The 26,920-nt window shown below is 41.6% G+C and overlaps 1 protein-coding gene across 1 annotated transcript in view; it reads right to left on the bottom strand.

Annotated features, from left to right (window-relative positions):
- The window catches only part of IL7R (interleukin 7 receptor), a 32,346-nt gene extending 10,337 nt beyond the window's left edge, over positions 1–22,009 (bottom strand). The window contains exons 1-4 of the mRNA XM_045022446.1: positions 21,820–22,009; positions 15,091–15,208; positions 4,313–4,467; positions 1,860–2,014 (exon numbers count right to left, since the gene is read on the bottom strand). Of these exons, the coding sequence (XP_044878381.1) occupies positions 1,860–2,014; positions 4,313–4,467; positions 15,091–15,208; positions 21,820–21,922 (531 nt within the window). The 5' untranslated portion in view covers positions 21,923–22,009. The remainder of the gene's footprint in view (positions 1–1,859; positions 2,015–4,312; positions 4,468–15,090; positions 15,209–21,819) is intronic.
- Positions 22,010–26,920: the final 4,911 nt, after the last annotated feature.

Below are 26,920 nucleotides of genomic sequence, written 5' to 3'. Positions count from 1 at the left end.
AGGTGATAATTGTCCTGTTCTGCTCACTCCCTTTGAAGCATCTGACATTGGCCACTGTTGGAAGACAGTATCAGAGGGATAGCCGTGTTAGTCTGGATCTGTAAAAGCAGCAAAGAATCCTGTGGCACCTTATAGACTAACAGACGTTTTGCAGCATGAGCTTTCGTGGGTGAATACCCACTTCTTCAGATGCAAGTCTTCACTTGCATCTGAAGAAGTGGGTATTCACCCACGAAAGCTCATGCTGCAAAACGTCTGTTAGTCTATAAGGTGCCACAGGATTCTTTGCTTGTTGGAAGACAGGATACTGGGCTAGATGGACCATTTGTCTGACCCAGTATGGCCATTCTTGTGTTCTTTTGTTCTTAATGTATGAATACTACATGCTCTATGTTTGTCGGAGTATTGTAAAGATGTTTACTGTATGCATATATTAAGTTAATTCAATAGCTCGGTGGTCAGGAAACTACCCAGCATGCTATATGATAGCCCAGCTAACTACTCCTTAGCACACACCCAGGACTATTAGCTACGATATGGCACTTTCGCCCCCTGGTGTGACTGGTTCAGAGACAGACAGCAGACAAAGAACTTTGGGGGGATGAAAGCACAAGCCCTAAAGAACAAGTGTGAGAGGGCAGAGCCTGCTGGGAAGAAGGCTGAATCCTAACCATAAAAGTGGGGGTGTCTAGGATAAGCTAGGCCTACATATGCTTTAGGTAAAGCAGATATGCATATAAGTCTTTTATTGTTTTAATCCTTTTGTCTTGTTATTCTGTGGTCCTATTGTCAAGAGTGAACAAAACTTTGTTTGAAGAAGGCTGTTTTGGGTCACTGTGTTATCCATTGGTCACAGCTCCCCAAAGGAAGACTTGCAGGCCATGAAACCCAGCCAGCCCTGGTGAGCTATCACAGTCAGCCCACAGGGGGCTGTGGTCCAGGGCCTAGTTTGAGAGTCAGAGAATCACAGAATTCTGCCCCAGAGAGGAGAAGATCGTGAGGCCTAAGATCTGGAGGTGGTGCACTCAGAAGAGACCAGAACAAGGAACGGAGGTGCAGCTAGCTCAGAACCATGACAGCATATTTAATAATAATTAATAGTTAATAATAATAAATTAATAATCATATACTATAATAATAGCTCTCTAATTCATGTATGCCTTTCATCACAAACTATCTCAAAGAGAGTTGTAAATTTAGCAAGCCAATATTTAGCTATATTATCTACTGGTTTCAATGTATCAGTCTTGCTCCAAAGCTCTGGTTGCGCTACATGCTTTATACAAGTGCATACATAAGAACCAGTGGATTAATAACTGTTTTCGGTTTCTCCCTGCAGCCCACTCTGTCAATTATTACCGATTCCTGCACCGGCTCAGCTGTGCTGCCCAACAGACTCAGAATCTGTGCTGGACAGTAATGGGGCCCTGTATTCCCTTTAGTCCAAATCACAATCTAGCCCACTGTAATTGTACACATTTAAATATGGTAATGAACAGCATACATCTAATGTTACCTATCTATTGATCACAATTACTAATATTTAGCACTGATGTCACACTTTCTATTTTCATTGCAATAAGCATGAATTAATTAATTAATTAATCCTAGACAATCCCTGTGAAGGAAGTATTGTAAGTGGTCTAATGGATTCCGACAATTTTCAATCATTATCAGCCTGGAATGGATTTGAAATGACAACCTAGAAGTGAAATGATCTAATAACAATTACTGCGCTTTCCCAGGTTTTCAGCTAAGGGACAATAGAAATGAAGTACATTTTATGCATATATTATTAGTACTTCTACTAACATAGACTTAAGCAAGTAGTAAGAAAATCACTATACATTTTCACTTACTCCCCAAGTCCCGTTTTCCTGCCGATAGGCTGTTTCGTGTATTAATTTGTCCTTTAGATATTTCTTCTTTGAATGCGGTGTCTCGTATTGAATAAAATACTCGTTTGCATCTTTTCGGAATGTGATATTTATGCCAAATGGAGTCTCAGGCTTAACTGTAAATGATGATAAGGGGAAAACAAGTCAATGTATCACACAGGGAACAGTAACTTTAATGTGTAATTAGCTAATAAGTCAATATGTTTATTTTAAAAAGACTTCAAAACAACTGCTCAGAAGTTCTCACTTCCTCCAGGGAATCATCCCGGCACCTGGCTGGCCCAGCATTGGGGAAATGCAATGGTGAGCTTCATGTCAGCTTTGTACTTCCTTCCAGAGCTGTGCTGTGTGCTTCTCAGTTGTAGCTGAGAATCTGGCATTGTAACTGGTGTTATGAGTAGAGATAATGCCCCATTGCACTGTAACATCGAATAATTGGAAAGTAACTCCAAAACACGTAAGAGTCAAGTGTGAGCTTTACCTGATCAACGTCATGAGATTGTGTCTCCTCTCCAGATTTTGAAATACCACATAATTTCAATAAAGAATATGTCATAAATTGCTATGCCTGTCTCTTCTGCTGTAAGTATAACTGTACGTGTGGCTTCTCTGTCCATTAGTGACAGCCTTGCAGTTATGCAGGCAGTGTGAAGTGACAAAGTATTCTAAAGTATAAGGTGAAAAAAATCTATATCTAACCAGGGGTACTCAAGCACAATGGGAAAGTTTTGACTCTTCGATCAAAATTCCTTTTGCTGATCTCAAAGCTTTAGTACTCTTTCTGGCCAATTTCCTTGTTTTTGTTGGAATTAAAAATTATATGTTTTTTAATATGACTTTGATGGGAGCAGGATTGGAGCCAGTCCTGATAGCAGCCTGAGAAGCAGCAGTTTCTGTCCCAGCCTGGACCTTACTCAGACAGATTATGCAGTTCTCTCACTGATATCACTTGGGGCTTGTACTCACTAGAAAATGAGGTCGTTGTGTAATAACATGACCTCATTCTCTAGTGAAGCCAGGAGGGGACAGACCTTAATTAGACTTAGCAGAAGCCCACCACTAAGCATGCTAAGAACTGCCTAATAAATTCTTAATTTTTAACTCTTTCCCCCCATAATTATCTGGGAGACTCTGCCAGTGTGGACTGGTCATATACCAAATTTGGAGATGTTCTCATGTAACTGTTTTCATGGTATGGATGAGCATTAATATTTTTACAAGGGTTTTATAAAAAAAAAGTTATTCTCCACCCCACCCCCACACACTATGCATAAAAGAAAAATTAGGAAAGGGAACGCTCTCAAACGGTTCATAAACAATTTACCCCGGGGCTAAGGCCAAGCATGGAAAGTTTCAGACTCAAAGGAGAATATTTCAGAATGATATGCAGGCATATGAATAATAGGGACATCTGACCAAAATTTTACTTTAAACCCCTTATCTTTCAGAAGAAAGTCTGCCCTATCCATTATTTGCAGAGCCTTGGAATTAAACACACTTAAGTGCTTTCTCATACACCACTGTGCAGAGTGTGGCGTATAAAGCTGACCAGACTAGAATAGAAGTGAATTCAAGAATCAAGGGTCCTCCCCTGAGAACACTCTGATAAGGTGCCCCAGATATTTAAGGGACTGTTAGCTTGAGTGAATCAAATAATCTTAACTGTACCAACGGCGCATGGGGAAAGAGGCCGGTTTCTCAGGAAGCTAGACTCCAAATCATTACAGCTCAATACCATAACCTTGAATTGCATCTGGAACCAAACAGGAAGCCAATACAGAATATGGAATACTATTGTAACGTGCTTCTGACTGCCAACTCCACTAGAGTAGTTGGACTACTGCACTTTGCACTAGTTGGAGTCTCTAGGTGATCTCCAAGCACATCTGTGTGTACAGTGCATTACAGAATTCCAGGTGGAGTTGATAAAACAAGGATAACTGCAGGAAGGCAAGCATCCCAATTGGTTACTGTCATTGCACCAACCTCAGATGGAAGAAAGGCACTTGGTCACTGGAGCCACCCTGGACTGTAGGAGAAATTGATCATCCAACAACAGCCCTAAACTGCATAACTTCTTGGCAAAGGAGGACAAACCTTTTCAGAGCAGCCTGGGCTATCCACAAGTCTCTCCAGTTATGGGGTAGGTTAAAAGCAAAGTAGAATTGGCCAGGACCTAAGCCCCCTATTCTAAACACAGTTCAATCATGTTTAGTTTTGGGGGGAGGGATTGGTAAGGAATATCCACATATTTTCTGGACTTAGGGCCACAAATTACCTTAACTCACCATGTCTTGATCCCTCAACCAGCCACCCTTTCCTCCATTTTATCTGGAGTGAATGTTGGTTTTTGCACCAATTTTTCCCTAATAATTTAGACTTCTTAATACTGTGTAAAGCACTTGGCATCTTACCAATATGGGTTACTTCCACACTCCTGCAGTATGGTCTGTTTGACTCAAGGACCACACAAACGTCCTTAGGCGAGAGGATTCCGTAGAAATATAAAAAATATGTGCCTTCCTGTTTCTCCATAGTCGAACATATACGCTTTTCAATGATGGTGCTGCTGTTGATTCAACATGACAGAGTTAGTTTCTTCTCAATCGTAATTAAAAAAAATCTTAAATATTTTCCCAGTGATCTTTGAGGTCAGATTTTCAGGTTCCAAGCACATCTAGGTCTACAGAGCAGAACACAAGCTAAATCCTGCAGGCACCTACTAAGCCCTTAGTGAAGTGGTTGCAATCAAGTATCATTTCTTTGAAAGGGATAATACACAATAGTAAGTAATTTTGTAATATTGGTTTGAACAATCGGGCCCTACAATGGGGCTTTTAAAATCCATTCTTTGTTGTTTATTTCAATACAGCTAATAAAGATAACAAAGAAAAGAAAGGTCTCTAACCTAGAGAGAACCATTATCATATTATACAACAAGGTAGGTAAGAGCCAAACTTCTTCATTATTAAGGGCAAAGAATAGTATAACAAAGACAATTGTTAACTGGTTAAGGAGATTTGCCTGTGCTATTTTTGTTATTCACCCCCAGTGTGGGGTTCATTATCAAGTAAAATCTTAAAATAATCTCCAGAATTATTCCTTTTTGGGATGAGGAAAGGGAGAAGCAGGAAAGAAAGAGGAGTGTTGAAAAAGGACCAAATTAAAACCTGAAAGGTAAGTAAAAGAGGAGAGAAATGATAGGTCGGAGAGGGGGAAACAGGGAAAAGAAAACAGAGGGAGAGAATGGGTTGAGGAAAATGGGAGGGGCTTAGGGCCTCAAGGAGACTGCAAAAACAAAAAGGTTGCATTAATGAGAAAATTAATAGATTATTCCCATTTTTCCAAATTATAGATCCACAAACTTATCTTGGTTGTTTCTATTGGAAAACTTGTTTTGTTCCACTGACACCAGGCTGAATAAGTGAGAGTACCATTCTTTGATAGTTGGCACACTTGGGACTTACTTCTGTCATTGTAGAATTACATTGTAGAAATTGACCTAAATATTTATCTCTGTCCAAAGAAGATGGATGACAGGGCAATCTCATAGTATGTGGTTTAAGTTACAGCCTGCTGCATTGCAGCACCAGCATTTGTCAGAGTTGGCTGCACTGGACCTGAAACATCTACTTGGAGTCTAGTGCATCCTCCAAAGGATTTTCTGATGGATCAATCCTAATCCCAAATCCAGTGAGCAATGCTTTGTGGTGGAACTGATTTCACTGGGTGTTGGTAAGGGAAAATGATAGCTCATGTTCCCATTGCTTTCTAATTGTCAACTTGCCACTGCTGATTGCCAACTTGCTTCATAGATAGAAATATAGACTGGCCAACGGCATGGGTAGGTAGTGTTACTTTTTCAGGAAGCCCTATGGGTTGGGGATCTGGTGCTGCGAAAGCAGGTAGGCCAAACTGGTGGTGTAGAGCAGGTTTAAGTAGAAGCTGTTGCCATTCCTTCTTTGGCTCCAGATGGGATTTTTCCCTAAGGTGAGGAAAAAGCATGAAGGAATCGTTTTTAGTTATGTGGTTTATGTTCAAAATCTCTTTGTTAATCCAGTGAGGCAATAGAATGCATCTACAGGCAATTAAAATTTTGGCCTTACCCCAAACTGAAGACTCTCAATGTCAGAAGGAATGACATTTAAACTTAGAAGCAAACAGATACCACACTTTCTTAGAGGCCAAAATTGTGACAGATTTCTCCGTAAGGTCTTCCTCTAACTACACCCATTGGTAGAATTTGGATAACTGTACATTAATATTTTTTGATTGGTGAGTATCCAGCCTGACTTGAGCGAACTGAGGGGATTTTAGCTTTTAGTGAGTTCACTCCAAGTCTATGCACTAATAATTTCCCAGCTTTATTGCCTGATTTCCAGTATGTCTGTTTTAATCTTAACAAAGCAAATTCAGCCTGAGCTGCAGTTATTCTATTGGTTTCGTACCTGAGATTAGTCCTCCTCGGATGTTACCCGAAGAGGATGAAATCAGCATAGCTTATGGTCTGCTTCCTTGAGATTTCCTCTGAAATTCATCAGTGTGGTATGGCTAGTTCTCTTTTTGTGGGAGGAGTAGGATATTATTCTGCTTCTTAAGTATGCCTTGAAACTATCCCACAAGATCACTTAGGAGACCAAGGTGTTCTCATTGGTTTAAAAGAAAAATTGTATTTCTCCCTTCACAAAATTTTTAAATTGTGTGTCTACTAGTAAAGAGGAGTTTAACCATCATCTTCTGGCAGCCTGCAGCTTTTCAGGAGATAAGAGCTGCAATGGCAAAGGTGCATGATCAGAGATCATAATCACTTTTATTTCATTGTTAATAACAGAGCTCACCAAGCCACTTGTTACCAAAAAATAATCAATCTGTGAGTATGTGGAATGCAGAGGTGAGAAAAATTTGTAGTCTCTACCTGTAGAGTGCTGCAGTCTCCATATATTCTGTACACCTGGTTCTTCTATCTGGACATTAATGGTCTGCATAGCAGAGAATTGGGATGGTTAGGGTCTGCTCAATCTGTCCAAAAGCAAGTCTAATGCTTTATTGAAGTCCCCGTCTATAATCAAATTTTTTAGGGAGGAGTCAATTAATCTTGAAAATAATTGATTGAGAAAGGAGGGATCATCTTTGTTGGAGGCATATAGGAGTGTATGTAACATTAGAAATACAAACTTCAACAAGTAAGGGTGTTCCCTCAGTGTCTTTATCAGTTGGTAGGGTTTGTGTGTGCAGTTTTTTATTTTACAAGATTGACACCCCCAAGATCTGGTTGAGTAATTTCAAAAAAACGCCTTCACCAGTCCACACTTTCTAAAATCTTTTCAGCCTCAGACTCAGTGAGGTGTGTTTCCTGGAGGCGATATCAGCTTTCAACTTTCTTAAGTGAGACAATTATTTTCCTTTTTACCAAATCCTTTTATGTTTCAAGAAACACTTTAAACTAAATTAGCCATAGGTACTCACATAGGTAAGTATCCCAACAAACATCTTATGCCATACTCACTGAGAACAGAGTACAGGTAGGATGAGGACTCCAGTATGAAGGGTATTTGGGGAGTTCATAAGGAGTTCAGAGGGAAAAGAGAAGCTAGAGTGGCAAGAGGTTAAATGGATAAGAAAGAGTTGAGAGGAGGTAGGACAAGGGGGCAGGGGGTGTAAGAAAAGGCAAAGGTACGAGAAAGCAGTGCCCTTGAGTCAGGGTGGGATAATAGATCAGGAAGTTAGAGAAGGGGAAGCCCAAACAACCACGTCCCCTCTGCCCCAGGTTGAATGCAAAATACATCAATATTCCCAACTACCCCCCCCCTGCAAAAGGCAGGGATGGGGGAGAGGTGATGAACATCTCAGAGTACATTTTAATAGGGTTTCTGGGCTAAAATCCACATATAACTATGCATCGGATGTTAGAGTCTAACGAGACAGATATCTGCTTGGGGATCCACTGGAATAATATGAGAGGTGGAAAACAAGAAGAAACTACTCCACCATCTCTTCTAGACAAATGGGTCCAAAATCTCAGTGTATGACCTTCCAATGGCCGGCTCTTTAAAGAGCCATAAGAATTGAAATATTTCCCTCATTCTTGGGTATGTCACCAAATATCAACACCCGTAATTTAAACTGAATACATTACTGGCATGCTGTTCTTAAAAACACTATGAGTAAGACAGAGAGACAGCAATCCTCCCCCGCCCCGCCATGCTCCCTCCCCCCAATAAATAAATAAATAAATAACCTATGAAAAACCAAACCATTATTCGAAATGGAGACAGGAGATTTGGCTTGATAAATGACCAATCCCAATTTGAACAGTTTGTTAGGCAAATCAATCACCTCCAGTGTCTCAGTGAGAGGATACAATACAGTGACTGTCTCCGCTGGGTTCTTGCTCAGAGGGATTTGGTGTGTTGATCTGAGTATGTGAATGTCCAGTGGCTCTGCCTGGCTTTACATATGGGAAAGATGGAGGATATGGAGGGTGCAAAGCTGATGTGGGACCTTCTCCCAATCCTTTTGCTTCTGGTGACAACAACCCAGCAACACAAGGGTTGAATAGCAAAGGAAAATCATGTGGCCACGTAAATTTGTCTGTTTAATTATATGGAGGCAATATAGTTTTCTGCTTCTGCTGGTTTGGAGAAGCCAAGTTCTTGGCCAGCCTGCTTGATTTTAAAAATAGCTGGGAAGGCTATAAAATAGGTCAGTCCTTTCTCCTTGACCGTCTTCCTTGACATATTGAACAGGGCTCTTTGTTTAACTACAGCTCAGCTGTAGTTGGGAAATAATATTTTATGCCCATTACAACTCAGGTTTCCTTTTTCTCTGGCTTTTTAAAGGCTGGATTATTGCACATTGTATATTAGGAATCTGAATATAAATCCCATGGGTTTGGCATTAGCTGAAGGTTTGGGGGCTAGGGAGTGGAGAGGTCTTTCTATGTTCAGCTTTGTATCAAGGTATAAGGAAAGAATCTGAAGTAGGGTCTTAGACAGTAATTCTATTGGCCTGCACTTTTCCACTTCCAGAGGGAGCCTGACCACCCTCAAATTAGTTTTGCTGGACCAGTCCTCCTGATCACTGATTCTATATTGTAGCTTTTGGATCAGATATTGTTGCTCTAGTGATCCTAACAGAGTCCATATTGTCTTCTAAGATACATATTCTAGTTCTGCCTCCTTGTTCCTGGAGGTTAGCCTCTGCAAACTGACTTAATGTGCTGCAGTCGTGGCTTTAATTTCAGGATTAATTTAATGCTCTGGTAGGTTCTGCTCTTTAGATGTCTCCTTTAGCCTTTTATAGACTTGATCTAGGCCTACTGGGGACCCTCTTCCTGGGCCATGCTGCCCTGCACAGGCTGTTAAGACAGCCTCTGTTTCTTTGCTATTTGTGGGGAGTTTGGAGAGGGAAAGGGGTGTGTGTGTGTCAAAATTGGATCAATTTGCTGCTTTGATGTTAAACAACAAGATTAATCATCCAGAGACAAAAACAGTGGCCTTAGTATAGTGGATGTTGATGGATTTTATTGTGGCTGAGCAGGAGGTCTAGATCTAGGCAGCTATTTTCCCCTGCTGGCTCCCAGAATCTCACACTGATATCTCTTATTAAGGGCCAGATTCTGTTACGTAAGAATGACCATACTGAGTCAGACCAAAGGTCCATCGAGCCCAGTATCCTGTCTTCTGACAGTGGCCAATGCCAGGTGCCCCAGAGGGAATGAACAGAACAGGTAATCATCAAATGATCCATCCCCTGTCATCCATTCCCAGCTTCTTACAAACAGAGGCTAGGGATACCATCACTGCCCATCCTGGCTAATAGCCATTGACGGACCTATCCTCCATGAATTTATCTAGTTCTTTTTTGAACCCTGTTATAGTCTTAGCCTTCACAACATCCTCTGGCAAGGAGTTCCACAGGTTCACTGTGTGTTGTGTGAAAAAATCTTTTCTTTTGTTTGTTTTAAACCTGCTGCTTACCTTTATTTATATGAACTGCAGTGAGACTCCTTGTGGAATAAGGTACTATGTCATGTAAATAATGGGCTCACAATATGGCCATTGTTTTTTAATTCTGGTTCCATGGGTGTACTGATCAAGTGGTACGTCTGTGAAATCACATTAGGAGTCATGGGGCTGTGTAAGGAAAACCGAGGAGAGATTTTATCATTTAATTTGAGATGTTTGTGTTAAAATAACTTTGGTTTTTAAAAGTACATTTTATCTCAATTTAAAAATACACTTCAGATGAGCCTTGTGGTTGCTGATCCAATTTAAGTCAATGGCAAAACTTCCCATTGATGGCAGCAGAAGTAGAATCACCATGTTAATTAAATGATAACAAATAAGGGGAAAAGTTACATGGCACTGTTTCACTTCAACATGCTCCTCTATCCATGACAACCACAGCTGACATGACCACAATTTAAAACCAACAATTTAAGATCAATACATTTATAACAACAGGGGAGAAGAAAGTAAACAGAGAATCACTGATTTCTGTCAGGAGCTGGCTGTGATCACACTTTTTAGAACCACATCTAATTATCTGTGCAGTTCACAGCTCAACAAAATCACAGAATGTAGGGATGTATTACAAGTGGAAAATGAGCACAGACTGGAGATTTTAAAGGATGGACATAGATGAAAGAATCTGTGGAAGACAGAAGAACAGTGGAGGAAGGGAGGGTTGATGTGATATATCACAATGAAAATGCACTGCATAAAATAGGAAGTTTAGTCCAGGATATTGGAACTTGGAAAAAATGTGTCACAGAGTGGCTGGCCCCTTTAAGAGGGAGTGGAGTCCCATGCACCAGTGACTGGTCAGCTGCCTCCTGTTTGGGTTTTAAAAGAGGGCACCTGGGTCAGGAGATTGCTGTCTGACACCAGAGACAGAGCCACAGAAGATCTGAACTCTCACAGAATATCAGAGTTGGAAGGGACCTAGTTAAATGCTGCTCAAAGCAGGACCCATCCCTAGATGCATTTTTGCCCTTGACCCCTAAATGGCTCCCTCAAGCATTAGAGCTCACAACCTGGGGTTTAATAGGCCAATGCTCAAACCACTGAGCTATCCCTCCCCCCTAACTCTGAGGCTAGCTAGAGCAGAACTAGGGATGAGAACTGAGCTGAGACTCAAAGCTGGAAACACCTGACAAGGAGAAGGCCTGGACAGTGGCCCTAGGCAAAAGGGGAAGATCCCGCTTGGTCAGTGGAAGCAAGAGGGTGGACCCTGGAGGGATGTGCTCTGAGCAAGGCTCGGACTCAGGCAGGGAGGCCTGGGGGGAGCATGCAGGGTAAAAGCCTGAGTAGAGGGGCGTGGGAGGAGGCCCAGAACGAGGGGTCAGTTCTTGAAAGTTGTTCCCTGAATAGGGTTGGACTCACAGGCAGGAAGGTCTCAGGCGATACAAAAACTTGAGACATCCAAGATGATCCTGAGCCCATACAACTGGACTGCTGGAGGTGTATACTGAGCACCCTGACAGATTGCCTGGGACAGCTACCTCAAAAAAGGGAATATGCTGGGAAAACCTGAGTTGGTGGCACCCCTAAGTGGAACTCTGGGGAGATCTCTTGTAGGGGGCTGTGGTAATAGTCAGAAGACTGGTCACTCTTTGGCAGTAAGGCCCGGTTAGTGAAGCCCTAGCTCAGGGCCAAAGAAATAGGGAACACAATGCTGCCATTGAGTCTTGGGTGAGGGACCTGGAGGTGCTGTCCCTGAAGAGGGGACTGGAAAAACTGTTTATGTTTATTGAGATTGGTTTTACTACAAGGGTTTGGGGGTGAATTACTGCACTGGTGTCTGTCAATATGTTATGCCCAGAGGTGGGCTTTCTATTGGACACTGAGAGACTCTGTTCATGGGCAGAAGAAAGGGGAAACTGAGGCAGGGCATATGTCTGTCATACAACTGATGATAAAGATGGTTATGAGAAAAAGCTTCCCTAATTTAACAAACAGGAGCGACTCTAGCTTTTTTGCTGCCCCAAGCACGGCAGGCAGGCTGCCTTCGGCGGCTTGCCTGTGGGAGGTCTCCGGTCCCGTGGATTCGGTGGCTTGCCTGTGGGAGGTCCGCTAGTCCTACAGCTTTTGGCGTACCCACCACCGAAATGCTGCTGAATCCGTGGGACCGGCGGACCTCCCACAGGCTTATAATCTATAATCTACTGAGTGTGGTCATCCTATTTGTATGAATGTATCATTCTTGTATCTGAAGCTAGAAATATGAAGTATTATTCTAAAGTCCTATTGTAATTATGCAAAGTGTGGGCCATTAATGGTGGTTTAGAATCTTGATGGCTCCCATTGACCAGAACAATTGGTTGTAAATGGCTCTATTTACTTGTAAGCCTTCCTGTGTTCATCTGAGTCAGGCCAGAAAGAATGGAGGCTTGTGGTCTCAAAGGACATGTGACCATGTCACCTGGTACTGGGATCCATCTTAAACCTGGTGCTTTTTTATTTAGAAGGAAGGGTGGAAACCCAAAGTGAGACAAAGGAGTCCCATCTTGTGCCAAATATATAAAGGGGGGTGGAACAGAACAAAGGGGTTGCCAGTCATGAGAAATCCCCTAGTGACCACCTGAGCAGGAGCTAACAAGAACTGTACCAGGGGAAAAGATTGGGCCCAGACTAAGAAGGAATCTAGTCTGCGAAAGTATCAGAGGGGTAGCAGTGTTAGTCTGGAGCTGTAAAAAGCAACAAAGAGTCCTGTGGCACCTTATAGACTAACAGACATATTGGAGCATAAGCTTTTGTGGGTAAATACCCACTTCTTCAGACCCACATGCATCTGACGAAGTGGGTATTCACCCACGAAAGCTCATGTTCCAGTATGTCTGTTAGTCTATAAGGTGCCACAGGACTCTTTGTTGCTTTTCAGTCTGTGAAAGAAAGTTACTGGAACATCTCTGAGGGTGAGATTTACCTGTATTCAATTTCTTAATGTATTAGGCTTAGACTTGCGTGTTTTGTTTTATTTTGTTTGATAACTGACTTTGCTGTGACTGTTATTACTTGAAACCACTTAAATTCTACTTTTATACTTAATAAAATCATTTTTGGTTATTAATTAACCCAGAGTAAATGATTAATACCTGGGGGAGCAAACAACTGTGCATCTCTCTCTATCAGTTTTATAGAGCGTGGACAATTTATGAGTTTACCCCGTATAAGCTTTATACAGAGTAAAAAGGATTTATTTGGGGTTTGGATCTCATTGGGAACTGGTATCTGGGTGCTGGAAATAGGTGATTTGCTGAGCAGTTTTTGGTTAAAGTCTGCAGCTTTGGGGCTGTGGACCAGCCCCTGGGTCTGTGTTGCAGCAGGCTAGCCTGTCTGGCTCAACAAGGCAGGGTTCTGGAATCCCAAGCTGGCAGGGGAAATGGGTTCAGAGGTAATTCCAGCATGTCAGGTGACAGCCTCAAGGAGGTCTCTGTGACCGAACCTGTCACAAGGAGAACGAACTTGATCAAGCTACAGTATGAGATACAGTTCTGAAGCTACTAATAATTTGGCAAACCAACAGTCTGTTAGGTGTTGAAGATCACGGCAGATGTCATTGGAATATTATTTCCAGCAGACTCTTTGAAGTCATGCAGCATTAGTGATCATTATGTATGTAGGAAACAAGAAAATACAATGTAAATTACTAGACTTTTCTTATTAATGAAATAAGTTAATGAACCTCCATTTTCTAAAATGATACTTTTTAATCTAATTATTTCCATGTATAGGAAACACCATGCGTGACAAAATGGGACTGTTCTTAATGTTTCCTCTGAGTACTGTAAGGGTGCCTCAGTTTCCCCTATGCATTTCTTAAGTCTCTAGGTGGTGGAATAAGGGGGTGTAATTGCTGCAGAGCAAAAGGTCAGTGTACATAAATGGCTGACACTCTGTCTCCTGGCAACTAATGGCCAGGGCCCTTCCTCCCCTGCAAGGTGGTAGCTAAAGATGTTGGAGAACAAAGGAATCAGGTGACCTCCTGGCCCAGGAAAGGAACAAAGCAAAGGAGGAGGGGCTAGCTGGGGATGAGGAGTGAAGCACAGACATGGGTGTCTGTCTCACTGCCCTCCAAAATGGACCCGGCTGAGGGGTCCTGTTCTCTGTACCTACAAGCTCTGTTTTAGACCATGTTCCTGTCATCTAATAAACCTCTGTTTTATTGACTGGCTAAGAGTCATGTCTGACTGCGAAGTGGGGGTGCAGGACCCTCTGGCTTCCCCAGGACCCTGCCTGGGTGGGCTCGCTATGGGAAGCACATGGAGGGGCAGAGGATGCTGAATGCTCCAAGGTCAGACCCAGGAAGGTGAAGCCGTGTGAGCTTCTTGCCTTGAAGACAGTTCGCTCACAGGGAGGAGACTTCACCAGAGGCCTGACTGGCTTCATAGGGAGCAGTTCCAAAGCATCGCCTGGGGACTCCGTGACACCATGTCTCAATTTTTATTTCATTTGTCAGGAAAATAGAAAAAGTCTAACAAATAAGAGAAAACAAGTAAAGCAACTATTAGAAGAATTGGATGCTGAAAAATCCCCTTCTTTTGCTGATTGTTACCATACTTTCAGTTTCGGGAAAAACAAGCCAAAGGATAAAGCAAAAGTAAACCACAGAACCAAATGTCTGACAAAGTCTGCCTCAGTGACGAAAACAGGGTTGAAAATATTGCTATGGCCTCATCTCGAAGCAAAGTTCTCTGATTTCATTGATAACTGTGCACATTTTGTACAGAATATTTATTCTAGTGCATGTTTTCTGTGCATGGAGATGATTGGTTAATTTCTGTCTTGATTTAAATAATGGACACTTCCTCTTTACCCTCTTCTGTCTGTATAGCTGAATTTTACTAAGATACTCCCAATGAAGTCAGTGGCAATATTCCCATTCTGCATAATGACCAGGTAGATTCTGGCCCAGTGGGAGCAGGATCAGACCCATTATGTACATTACAAAGTTATTGGCATGTTTTGTACAAATTCCTTTCAGCTGATTAATTTTCGTATTTGGAGTTTGGATTCTGACTCACCAAACTCTTGATTTTTCCAGACTATTGTATTCAAAACTGGTACAAAACTCAGAATCAGAACTTTTCCCAGGTCTTCCATCCATGCTTTCCAACCTATGGCATATTGATTACTAGTATTCAGGAATTATAGTACTGTGATAGCTGACATAGTATGTAGCTTCTTACCATACTGTAAGGTTAACGTTAGTATTGTTAAGGTCCAACTCCGTAATGTTGCATGTTAGGGAGTGACAGTCTTCCTTAATTTCCAGCTGGCTGAAACACTCAACGTCTAATTCATCATCTAAGGAGAAATATACGGAATGTTAATGGAGCAAATTACTGTGTTTGTTTGAAATACAATTTAACAGTCTCATTATGAAACAGGCTGTTTTATTAGAAGTTACTATAAAGGAGAAGCATCCAGTAGTCTAAGCCCAACATTTCAGTTTTATAAAATCATAGAAAGGGTTTTTCTTTTTCTTTTTTTCTGGGCTTATTAAATGTCATCTCTCTGCACAAAGGGTGAATTCCATCCATTTTGACACTCATACTCAAGGACACACAGGGTAGTTAGCGTATCAGTTATAAAATGACATCATTCGGGAGCTAACTTATTAGTTTAGAAATATGCCAGTCTTGGCTTTTATCATTAATCATAGTATAAAAGATGGAGTATTGATTGGATCTTGGAAGCCCTCTGTCCATAGAACTCCCTTTGATGCATGCAGTACACATACAGTGTGATGTTATAGTATATAGTGTTAATTTGCATGAATTTGAGATGGCCATATTAGTCACAGGTCGCCAAATATTAATCGTAAGAACCATGTACAAACCTCAGACCAAGAGAAGAGTGGGAACTAATCCATTTTCAAAAACTGTCAGCATTTTCTAGAAATCATGATATTGTGATTTTGAAGGTGTTATATCTCATGACATGTTAGGCATAGTAAGAAATGTGTACGGAGCACCAGTAACAAACCAGGATTCCCAGAATATAGCAGCAATCTCTAGACATAAATCTTATATGGAAAATTAGCTTGACGCATCCTAGACTCCATTTTTCACACAATAGCACCATCACTCAGTTTGGCAAGAATAAAAGTTACTGTTTGAGAAGTTTAGGACTGAAATAGAAGGGGAGTTTCTGGACAAGACTTAAAGCTTATCTGTACTGGGGCTATTTGTAGTGGTGTTTCAAACTAAGCTAAGCACCTTATTACTCTGGTGTAGCACATCTACACTGGAGGATACACCATCGTAATTACATTATTGTAGCTAAACAGGTACAAATAGCAGTTGTCTAGACAGGCCACAAATTGCCTGCGAATATTCATAGATTACAAGGGACCATTGTAATCATTAGTCTGACCTCCTGTATAGCCCAGGCCACAGGACTTCCTCAAAATAATGCCTACATCAAATCTTTTAGAAAAACATCCAATTTTGATTGGTGATGAAGAATACAAAATGACCCTTGGTAAATTGTTCCAATGGTTAATTACCCCCAGGCCTTAGTTCCAGTCTGAATTTGTCTAGCTTCAACTTCCAGCCACTGGATCGTGTTATACCTCTCTGTGCTAGACAGAAGAGCCAATTATTAAATATTTGTTCTCCATGTAGGTACTTATAGCCTGTGATTAAATGACCTCCTAACTTGTTCTTTGTTAAGCTAAACAGATTGAGCTCCTTAAGTCTATCACTATCAGGCATGTTTTCTATTTCTTTAATCCTTTCTAATCCGTCAATCGTTCCTGTGGCTCTTTGCTGAACCCTCTATAATTTATCAACAGCCTATCTTTGCAAAATAGCTCATGCCCCCCAAACTTATATGAAATGGAACTGATACTTGTGCTTTGCTGTCAGATTATTGACAAGAGCTAGAAAATTAAGGTAGAATTTTAGAAGTCTCATTTCAAGTCCCCTTACGCTGGCACAGGCGGTTGAGCACTGCGGCACATTTTGACTGTGCCATCCGTTTCTGTCAAATGTCATACTATCAGGCTTTCAGGGAAATCTCAAACTTTCTGTCATATAACACTGTTTCTTCAAAGTTTGCCTTGATGAGTCATAAAACAATTGCTATTTGACTGGATGATGCGTGTTTCATAGCCAAAGCTCTTGCATGTCAGATCAGGGATAGCAAAATAAACAAACTTCTGAGAGAAATATTTCCATCCCAACTTCCACCCCAATTTCAGCAGAACTGATAATGAAGGGTTAGAGTGTGAATGGCACCAGGGCAGGTCCACCAGGGAAGAATGGAAGGTGCTTCCTCCCCTCAGCACCTCTGCACAGAAGCTAGCTGAAAAGTGGGTAAGAAGCAGTGGTACTGTTCTCCGTAATGGGCCCTGTGAGCATTAGCTGTCTGAAAGCAAGGCTGTATTAACTTCTGTTCCCTACTGCTTTCTGGGGATGAGAATGACGATATATGAAGCGCCATCCTCCTTGGCCCACCATCTTCTTTTAATATTTAGGGGAATTGAATGCTGGAGAAAAATGTAGAATCAACGCCTTTGGAGAAGAAAGTTATCCACAGAACAGGTACAGCCGGGGCGCAGCTGTGCAAGCATCACTCCACTGCCCTGCCAATGTGCCTCAAGTCTCAACTGGAAGGAGATGAGGTATTATTCATGGTTATTTATATTACACTAGTGCCCTAGAGGCCTCAGTTTAAAGCCAGGGCCCCATTCTGCTAGACATGGTACATACATATCGTAAAAGACAGCTCCTGCTCCAAAGAGCTTACAGACTAAATGCCAAGACCTCACAGGTGGATGAAAGAAACATGCAGACAGGAAGGCGATGGGACAGGACAAGGTAACAATACTAATAGGCTATTTTCTCATAGTTTAGCACTGCACCCAATTTGTAGGTGCAGTTGGACAATCAGTAGTAGTAATCACAATAATCATTCTCTATGTCCATTTCATTTTTGGTTCATTTGCAGCTAGAAGGAGGGATAGCTCAGAGGTTTGAGCATTAGCTTGCTAAACCAACTGTTGTGAGCTCAGTTCTTGAGGGGGCTGTTTAGGGATGGGGGCAAAAAAAATCATTGGGGATTGGTCCTGCTTTGAGCAGGGGGTTGGACTAGATGACCTCCCGAGGTCCCTTCTAACCCTGAAATTCTATTCTATAGAAACTCCAAGCTTGCCATTTAGTGCCAATTGTAGTAGAAATATTTTTTGTTACCTGGACCAAGACCATGACATTTATTTCACCTTGACTATTAAAGAGAGACAGCTTCCAATCAGTACTAGTCTAGAACCGGCTTTGGACTGGTTTAATAGAGGTGAAAGTCTATCACAATTCCTCTGAGCCATTTAGTCACATATAGATACTCATGTCCTATATGACCAGAGACTATGCAGCACACTTAAGACGTCTGATACAATTACTTGCCTGGAGTTATCCATAATTCTGGTTACATATGGGTAACATTAAAATTGTTGTGAATTATTATTACTCCTGTTTATTACTTATATAGTGACATTTTTGCATGGTTGTTTATATATGTAAATAAAGGCCATCTCATAATATGTATAAATCCATGGATTGTATCACATCAAGTAAGACTCTCAAATAAGAATCCTCTTGACAGCTGCTACAGTTATCTGAAAAGTTGTATTTATTCAGTACCCATAAGAATGGGACTCAAGTGGCAGACGTTGTAAATCAGAATCTATCCTGCTGTCCTAAAAATTGAATAATCGAAGGAAGATGAGCTTCTTTGTCTAGCATTTGAACTGTTGAATGTTTAAATAGTAAAGGGGTTCTTCAGATGTTAGACTAGCATTAAAGCAGGAGGGCAGCTGACTTGCAATGTCTGGCACTAGGGTGACAAGACAGCAAGTGTGAAAAATCGGGACGAGGGTGGGGGATAATAGGTGCCTATACAAGAAAAAGACCCCAAAATCAGGACTGTCCCTATAAAATCGGGACAGCTGGTCACCCTATCTGGCACTGAGTGCCTGCACTGTGAATGCAACTTTTTTGAGTCATGAAAAGTATTTGTAACAGTAAAAAATGATGAGTTAAAATATTAGATTAGCAATTTGCATGATATGTGCTATTTAAAAGGAATGTTCATGTACCGTATTCTACAGCTTGAAATTAAATTTTGCTATCTGACAATCAACAATATACTTCTTTCCCTGTTGACTCCTGAACTTGCCAATCCTAATTCACAAAAATAGCTTTTAATCATGGCTCCAGTGACCTCTACATGATTAATGATGTGAGTAAGGTCTGTTTACATCAGTAAAAATTTGCAGGAGCATGACCCTTTCCCTCAGATCATAGGTAACTCAAACTTAACACCTAATCCTGATTTCATTTAAATCAGTGGGGAACTTTGACACTAATTTCAATAGGAGAAGAACTGGGCTCATAATCAGTTACACTGTAAACCCTTTAAGGCAGTTGGCTCTTTTCCTTGTTTGTACAGTACACAACACAATGTGGCCCCAATCCTGATAGGGGACTTTGGCACCACCACAATATAAATACTTGCAGAGACTTATTTACATTCTTTACTTTGTGTACTGATGTCCATAGGACTACTCACAGTACATACCCTTAATAAATTGTATAGTCAATTGCTTGACTACACTTTGGTCCATTCAGAAATATATTCAAGAGACCAAATGACCAATATCAGTCAGGTTTATTGCTAAAAGCTAATATGAGAACGTACAGGAAGAAAGGCTCAGTAAGATACCTGTTTCTGGGAAGCTGTCTTGTGCAGCATTGTTAAATTCACCTTACACAGAAAGTGTGTTTCAGCTAAGAGTGTTTTTAGGATGATTTTACAAGTTACAAAACTCTTTACACATCACTAAAATCCAACCCACCAGTTTGTGCCAGCCCCTTAATTTGTTTTTCTGTGCCTTTCCTTATCTTTTTTTTTGGATATTAGCATTCCAGGGACTGGTCCATAAAGGTACCTCCTCAGCTTATACCGTAGTAGAACATTAAAGTATTTTGCCTTGCAAAGTGTTACGGGATGCTTAGCATAAGTGAACAGAATTATAAAAAGATATAGGTCAGTTTAGGCCATGTAACTGCTAGAAATATAGATACAATATAATGTCATATTGATATTGTGGGCTTAATGCATATTAATATGTGTCATATCAATAATATATATTGGTTAACAATAAAATTAAGCACAGATGTAATGGCTGCAGGATCAGGACCTTAAATTGCCATGGTGTTGCTGGCCTCTGATTGAATATCTGCTGTATTTAGAAGTTATCTTAAATTAAAACAGTTCTGACGTGAGCTGACCCCATCCTACAAACACTTACCCTGTGAGCAGGGCCATTGAAGTCACTGGGACACATGACTAAGGGTTTTCAGGATCTGTTTCTGTTTTTAACCAGGGCCCAATCCTGTTCCCTTTGAAGTTGATGGCAAAGCAATTTTGACTGAAAGGGAGCAGGGTTAATAATATATGTCAGAGTTGAGTGGTCCCAGTGATTTCAGAGACACTGATTTCAATATATTTGTATTAATGTTGATGTCAATGGGACCACTCACCTGAATAAGGGATTGCAGGATTAGGTGCTGATCAGCTGCAAATTATGTAAATACAAGAAAATAGGGGAAAAAACACATCATAAGTAGGTTTAAGTTCTGTAAACCAGTTTGTTCTTTATAGTCTTCTAACCAGTAAAACTGCCATGCACTTTGTTCTGGTGTAATAAATGTATAAGTCACCGCAGATGGGGAAAACAGAGGGAACTAATGGCGTTACATCTAAAAGTTAGCATCGATACACAGTAATTACCTCACCATTAAAAACAGAACCCATACTGCTACTCATCTAATGGCAAAATGTTAGGAACTTAAATGACTGGTAATTGAGAGAGACTAGTCTTATGTCAGTAGTCCTTATCTGCACTGTCCCACTGACTTTAATAGGACTACTCATATGAGTGAGGATTATTCATGTGAGTAAAGGTTTTCAGGATCGTGTCCTAGGCAGTTTAAAGGATCTGAGTCTCAAGTTGTGTGTCAGACCATATTCTCATTGATGGCAATGGGAAATTTTCCTGAATGTAGTGCAGAACTAGGTACAGAATGTCTAAACTGAGTGGAGTATTTACAAATTTGATGATTTCTGCTGCAAAATACTTTTAACTGTCAAAGCAAAATAATTCAGGTTGTTGAACTAAGGTCATTACTACTGTAATGCCCCTGATGTAATTCTAGTGCCTTTATGATAAACACACATCAGTGATGTGCTGCAGGTAGTTCCTAGAAGCTCCTTATTAAATTATGCCCCCTCGCCCCCACCTCGCCAAAAGGGGGGACTAGAGAATGTCCCTTGCATCATAGGGCCACTCCCTGCTTGAGATAACTTATCTCTGGGGCTCAAAATAATCTTCTGAATAGGAAACTTTTTGCCTGTGGGGTGGAGCAGATTGGATTGTTTCTGGCACTTTAAAATTTTTTTCGCTAAGAGGATTGTGAGAGCAGAATCAGTGCCTTATCCTTTTCATATGGCACTTTCATGTATTTGCAAAACATAATGGAACGAACTAATTCTTTACTTACCAGCCTTAAACAATCGTAATTCTTATACAAAAGCTAACCATAATGAGAGAGACTAAGTAGGTCCTATCCTGCATTCCTTGTGCACCCCACTCTTTCACTGGTTTTAACAGGAGTTTGAGGTGCAGAAGGATGCAAGACTGGGCATAAGTATAGATAGATATCTGTGTAAATAATCCACCAGAATCACACGAATCCCATGCATAAAGAATACGAGAGAGGCAACGCTAACAGCTAAAATGTTAACCCATTCTGTTAACAGTTGCAGTTGCATGTTGTAGAAATTTGAGGATCTCATTAAAATCACATTTTCAAATTATTCTTGATCCTGCAGGCAAATGTGAAATGACTCACCAGACTCATCTTCTGAGGTAGAACCACTTTCTCCAGAAGTGGTGTGAAGAAGAAAAAAGAGTAAAATGCCAAACGCTGTGCTGGTCCGTGTCATTCTGAGCATATTTGGTGTGTGCGTGCCTGTGTGTGAGAGAGGAGTTGACTCTGTTGCTTTATACCCAGGGTGAAGTGTGAACCCACTGCTCTGATAAAGCAACCACAGGCAGGGGGAAGTGTAAACACACTGAAAAGGATGACAAGCAGAGCGAGCCAGGAAGCCAGAGTAAAAATACTTGTGGAACTTTTATTTTGAAAATGCCTCCCACTTCCAAACTAAGGGCTTAATCCAAAACTCATTGAAGTCAGTAAACAGACTCCCACTGACTTCAGTGTGATTTGGATCAGGCCCTAAAGGCCCAATCCGGTTCCTACTGACATCAACGGGATTTTTTCTAGTGATTTTGGCGAGAGCAAGATAGGGCACTTTTGTGAGATGGCTTATGGTCCAGGAAGACCAGACACACCACAGAGCTAGGGGCTAAATTCTGCCCTCAGTTACAGTGTGAATACATGGTTGTCCAGGAGGGAGAATTTGTAAAGCGCTGTGAGATCTCCCAGATTCAAAGTGGTAGTTAAGAGCTATACATTATTATTAATAAATATAAATGCAATTATGTATTATTTGCTAAACACCAACAGCTTGCTTGATGCTGCACAAAACAAAAATAAAGACAGTTGCTGCTCCAAGGAGACTGCAATCTGAAGGGTCAGTCCTGCAAACCCTTACTCGTGTGATTGGTCTGTAGGCAATCTGGAACTACTCGCAGTTTTCAGGATCAGAACTTAAAAGACGGACGCAAAGCAAGCAAGCTGCCAAGACGCACAGAAAAGGTGTTAAATATTTCCTCCCCCTCTTTTTGCGTCTCCAACTCCTCCACACCAACACACACCAAAATAATTCAGGGGCAGACTAGTCATTGACTAATGTGGGCTAGTGTTTGTGAGCACCCTGCTTCCTTTCCGTGAACCACCGCCACATAAACACAAATCTATTAAGTGACTGTTAATCTGGTACTGTGCTGCCACCACCCAGTGTATATTCACTCCTTGTCTCTTCTAGACTTTTAGAGTTAAACAGTTTTAGCCGTTTATCTCCAAGAACTGGAAAACCCAGAGCTACATTGTTGCATGGGGGTAATTATTATGTAGCATCACTTTAAGAAGTGGCAGTCAAGAGTCTAAATAACTTAGTAGCCTGTATCAGGCCTAGGCATAGAGCTCATGAAAATGACAGGTCTTGCTTATTATGCTAAGAATAAATATAATCTAACATAGAAGCATTAAAGAAATAGTTTTATACACTGAAACCTCTCATCTTACTCTATGTTAGTTAAGAAGCTCAAGTTAAACTATTTACAAATATACACACACAACGTGCCATGACCTGTCTATATCTGATGTCACCTCTCAGTGCCAGCCCTTGATGCTGGGTTACTGGGATGGCCGTGGGAGTCCCTCACTTTTCCTGAGGACTCTCTCCCCTCCAGAGTCCATCACGATCTAAGAGGAGAGGAACTGCTGGGGTTCAGCATGCTGAGCTCTCAGCATGCTGAGCTCTCTTCAGGTTTTCCATCCTCAGGGCTCTACTAACCCTTCTTCAGTCAGCCCCCCTCTCCAGGCAAGGCTAGCCAGCCATTCTGTCTGACCCTCCAACTCCCATTCCCAGATCTCCCTCCTTGAGATCCTCCTTCCAATTGTCACTTTGGCAAACCCCCAAGAGTCTCCACCCTGTTTGGTGATGTCACCAGCCTCAGCAGTTCATTCACGGTGGGATTTTGACAAAGCCATTATTCCAGGTCATCTTTGGGTTTCCATGGGGCTGATCTAAAGCCCACTGAACTCAGATGGTCTTTGGATAAAGCAACCTTGAATTATGCAATCTTCCCTCCTCAGGTCCCTTGGATGAGATAACCTCTTATATCTCTAACCTCAACTCTACCTGCAGCCCAGGTCCAGGGTGTTTTGTCTTAGGAAACATTGTGTAAAGATTCCAGAATCTGGCCCAACAATAGGCACAAAATTAGAAGACCATGAACCCCTTCACTAATACCAATTTTTGCTGCATTTCCAGATGCAACTATTAAAGCCTTAGACCTCACACATGAATTGTATTCTGATCATGAATCACACAAAAATGACACCATCTCTCTTTAAATTCTTGTTTATTATTTAAGTGGACTATCACTTTGATCATCTCTCTCTCTCTCTCTCTCCGGCAGAGCAAACTGAAAGAAAAAGGCTTTTTAGGCACAATATTTTGGTTGAGCCTGTGCAATCTTATTATCAGAACAATGTTGTTCAGGGGATTTCCAGTCTGTCACAGTTGTATTTTCTCTAGGTGGGAAAGCCGGGGACCACAAAGAAAAGGAAAAAAAAGCATAAAGAAATAAACCAAACATCTATTTTGTTTCACTTTCTGAGCTTTGCTTCAAAAGCCATCTGCTCTGGGACTTTGTCTCCCTTCACTAAGGGCCTGATCCACCAAAACATTTAGGCAACTACCTAAGTCCATCCCTATTCAATATGTACTTAAGCATCTGCCTAAGTCCCATTGAAGTAAAGCTTCAAGATAAAAGTTAAAAACTCTTTGAGAAAAAGGAACATTTGTCTTTTTGAGACAAACTTAAGTCCTGGGTCTTTGAGTGCTAAAAGGTGGAAGGAAAATGTGGGGGGATTCATGCAGTTCTGAGCTGGATTGGGGAAACACTGTGGAGTAAATTTTCCTGGGCAGGAAGCTTGTGGCATTGGGAACTGTACCTTTAAGTGATTTAAGATCTCAGACAGGAAATCTGGGAGAGGGGCGCTACAGAAGCCCATGCTCTGTTATGTAGGGGCAGCTGGCAACTATGTCACTGAATAAAGCCTATTGCTTTCAAGAACCTTTGTTCCAAAGTGATTCTGAACACCATAGAGCTAATCTTCACTGTGTTTATACAGTCCCTAGCACAATCCTGATTGGGGCTAGGATTATTATCAGTAATAGTAATTAGTAATGGTCTTTGGTAAGCAGGCGTAAGCTATACAAAAAGGATTCAGTCACACCATAGAATTACATATATGCAGAATTTCTTTTTCTTGAACTCTCCTGACTGGCTAAAGAAAAAATGCAGGGTGGTGAAGGAGTTGAAATAATTTTAAAAAGCTTTGCAGAATATATATTTTTCTCATTTATTGAAAATTACTTGTCGGCCAAATGTGTGTGCTCATATGTGCATGTGCACATGCTCAGCGTTATGAGAAAATTTAGGGGACCTTAAGAAAATCAGCCCCTCCCAAATTGTCTCAGATTGGTCAAGAACAGAGGTGGCACCCAGAATAACTAGTTACTTTTGACAATATATGCTACATTGTACGTTCACAGACACACACATATGGTGGTGATAGCCCGCTGATAAATTGCAGATCTATGTGATTAGACACAATTTAACAGGTACCTTTGGTTAACCTGCACTTTTCTCACTAATCCGTCTCTGATGGGATTACTTCTTATATCCCAAACCTCAAAACATCTACCATTATTTTTTTTAAAGAAATCAGCTTGACAGATAAATCTTTCCTTCTTCCATCTCCAAAATAAAATGGTTACTCATGTTCTCGTAACTGTTGTTCTTTGAGATGTGTTGTTCACGTCCATTCCAATCAGGTGTGTGCGTGCTGAGTGAACAGTGATTGGCAAGTTTTCCCTTAGCAGCTCCCGTCGGGTTGGCTGTGGACTCTCCTGGAGTGGTGCCTTCCTGTCGCTGAATATATGCCCCTGCTGACCCGGCCCCTCCTCAGTTCTTTCTTGCCAGCTACGCTGACAGAAGAGTAGGAGGGCGGGTAATGGAATGGACATGAGCAACACATCTCGAAGAACAACAGGTTCAAGAAGGTGAGTAACCATTTTTTTCTTCTTCAAATGCTTGTTCATGTCCATTCCAATCAGGTGACTCCCAAGCTCCACCCCAAAGGTGGGGTTGGAGTTAAGGAATCACTGATGGAAGCACCACTCTGTGGAATGCTGCATCATCTCTGGCATGCTGGGGAATAGCATAATGAGACCTGAACGTATGTACTAAGTTGCTGCCCTGCAAATTTCTTGTTTCAGGACCTGGGCCAGGAACGCCACTGACGAGGCCTGTGCCCTCGTGGAATGTGCCATAAGTGCTGGGGCTGGTACCTTGGCCAGCTCGTAACACATGCGGATGCAGGACGTAATCCAGGAATATATTCTTTGAGATGAGACCAGGAGTCCTTTCATCCAGTCTGCTACCGCTACAAACAGCTGGTTCAACTTCCTGAACAGCTTAGTGCGCTCGATGTAGAATGTTATCATGCGCCAAAAATCCAGTGAGTGTAACCTCTGCTCTCGACTACTGGCATGAGACTTAGGATAGACAACAGGTAGAAAAATGTCTTGGCTAGCATGGAAGCGTGACACTATCTTGGGGAGAAAGGCTGGGTGAGGCCTGAGTTGCACCTTATCCTTGTGGAAGATGGTGTAGGATGGGTCGGTGTAGGATGGTCTTTAACTCCAACACCCTCCTAGCTTATGTGATGGTGACCTGGAAGGCTACCTTCCATGCCAGGTAGAGAAGGGAGCAAGTTGCCAGCAGTTCGAATGGGGATAACATTAGTCTGGAGAGGCCCAGATTAAGGTCCCATAAAGGAACAGGCTGTCTAATTTGAGGATGTAGCCGTTCCAGACCCTTGAGGAAATATCCTAACATGGAGTTAGCGAATATGGAACATCCAGACGCTCCCAGGTGGAAGGCCGAGATAGCAGCGAGATGTACCTTGATGGATGATGCTGCCAGGCCTTGTTGTTTCAGCTACAGAAGGTACTCTAGAATGAGCATATAGGTGCCTGGAGTGGAGGTGTGTGCTGCTGGGCACACCAGCAAGTGAACCTTTTCCACCTTTTCCATAAGTGGTCCTGGTGGATGGTTTCCTGCCACCAAGTAGGACCTCCCTTACTGGTTCGGTGCACAGAAGTTCCATGGGTTTAACCATGAAGCTTCCATGCCGTGAGATGGATGGACTGGAGGTCTGGGTGGTGAAGGCGACCGTGGTCCTGAATGAT

The sequence above is a fragment of the Mauremys mutica genome, chromosome 6 (genome assembly GCF_020497125.1).
Source record: "Mauremys mutica isolate MM-2020 ecotype Southern chromosome 6, ASM2049712v1, whole genome shotgun sequence".
NCBI classification, from domain to species: domain Eukaryota; kingdom Metazoa; phylum Chordata; order Testudines; family Geoemydidae; genus Mauremys; species Mauremys mutica.
The sequence above is the reverse complement of the archived record's forward strand: the minus strand, read 5'-3'. Positions and strand labels throughout refer to the sequence as shown.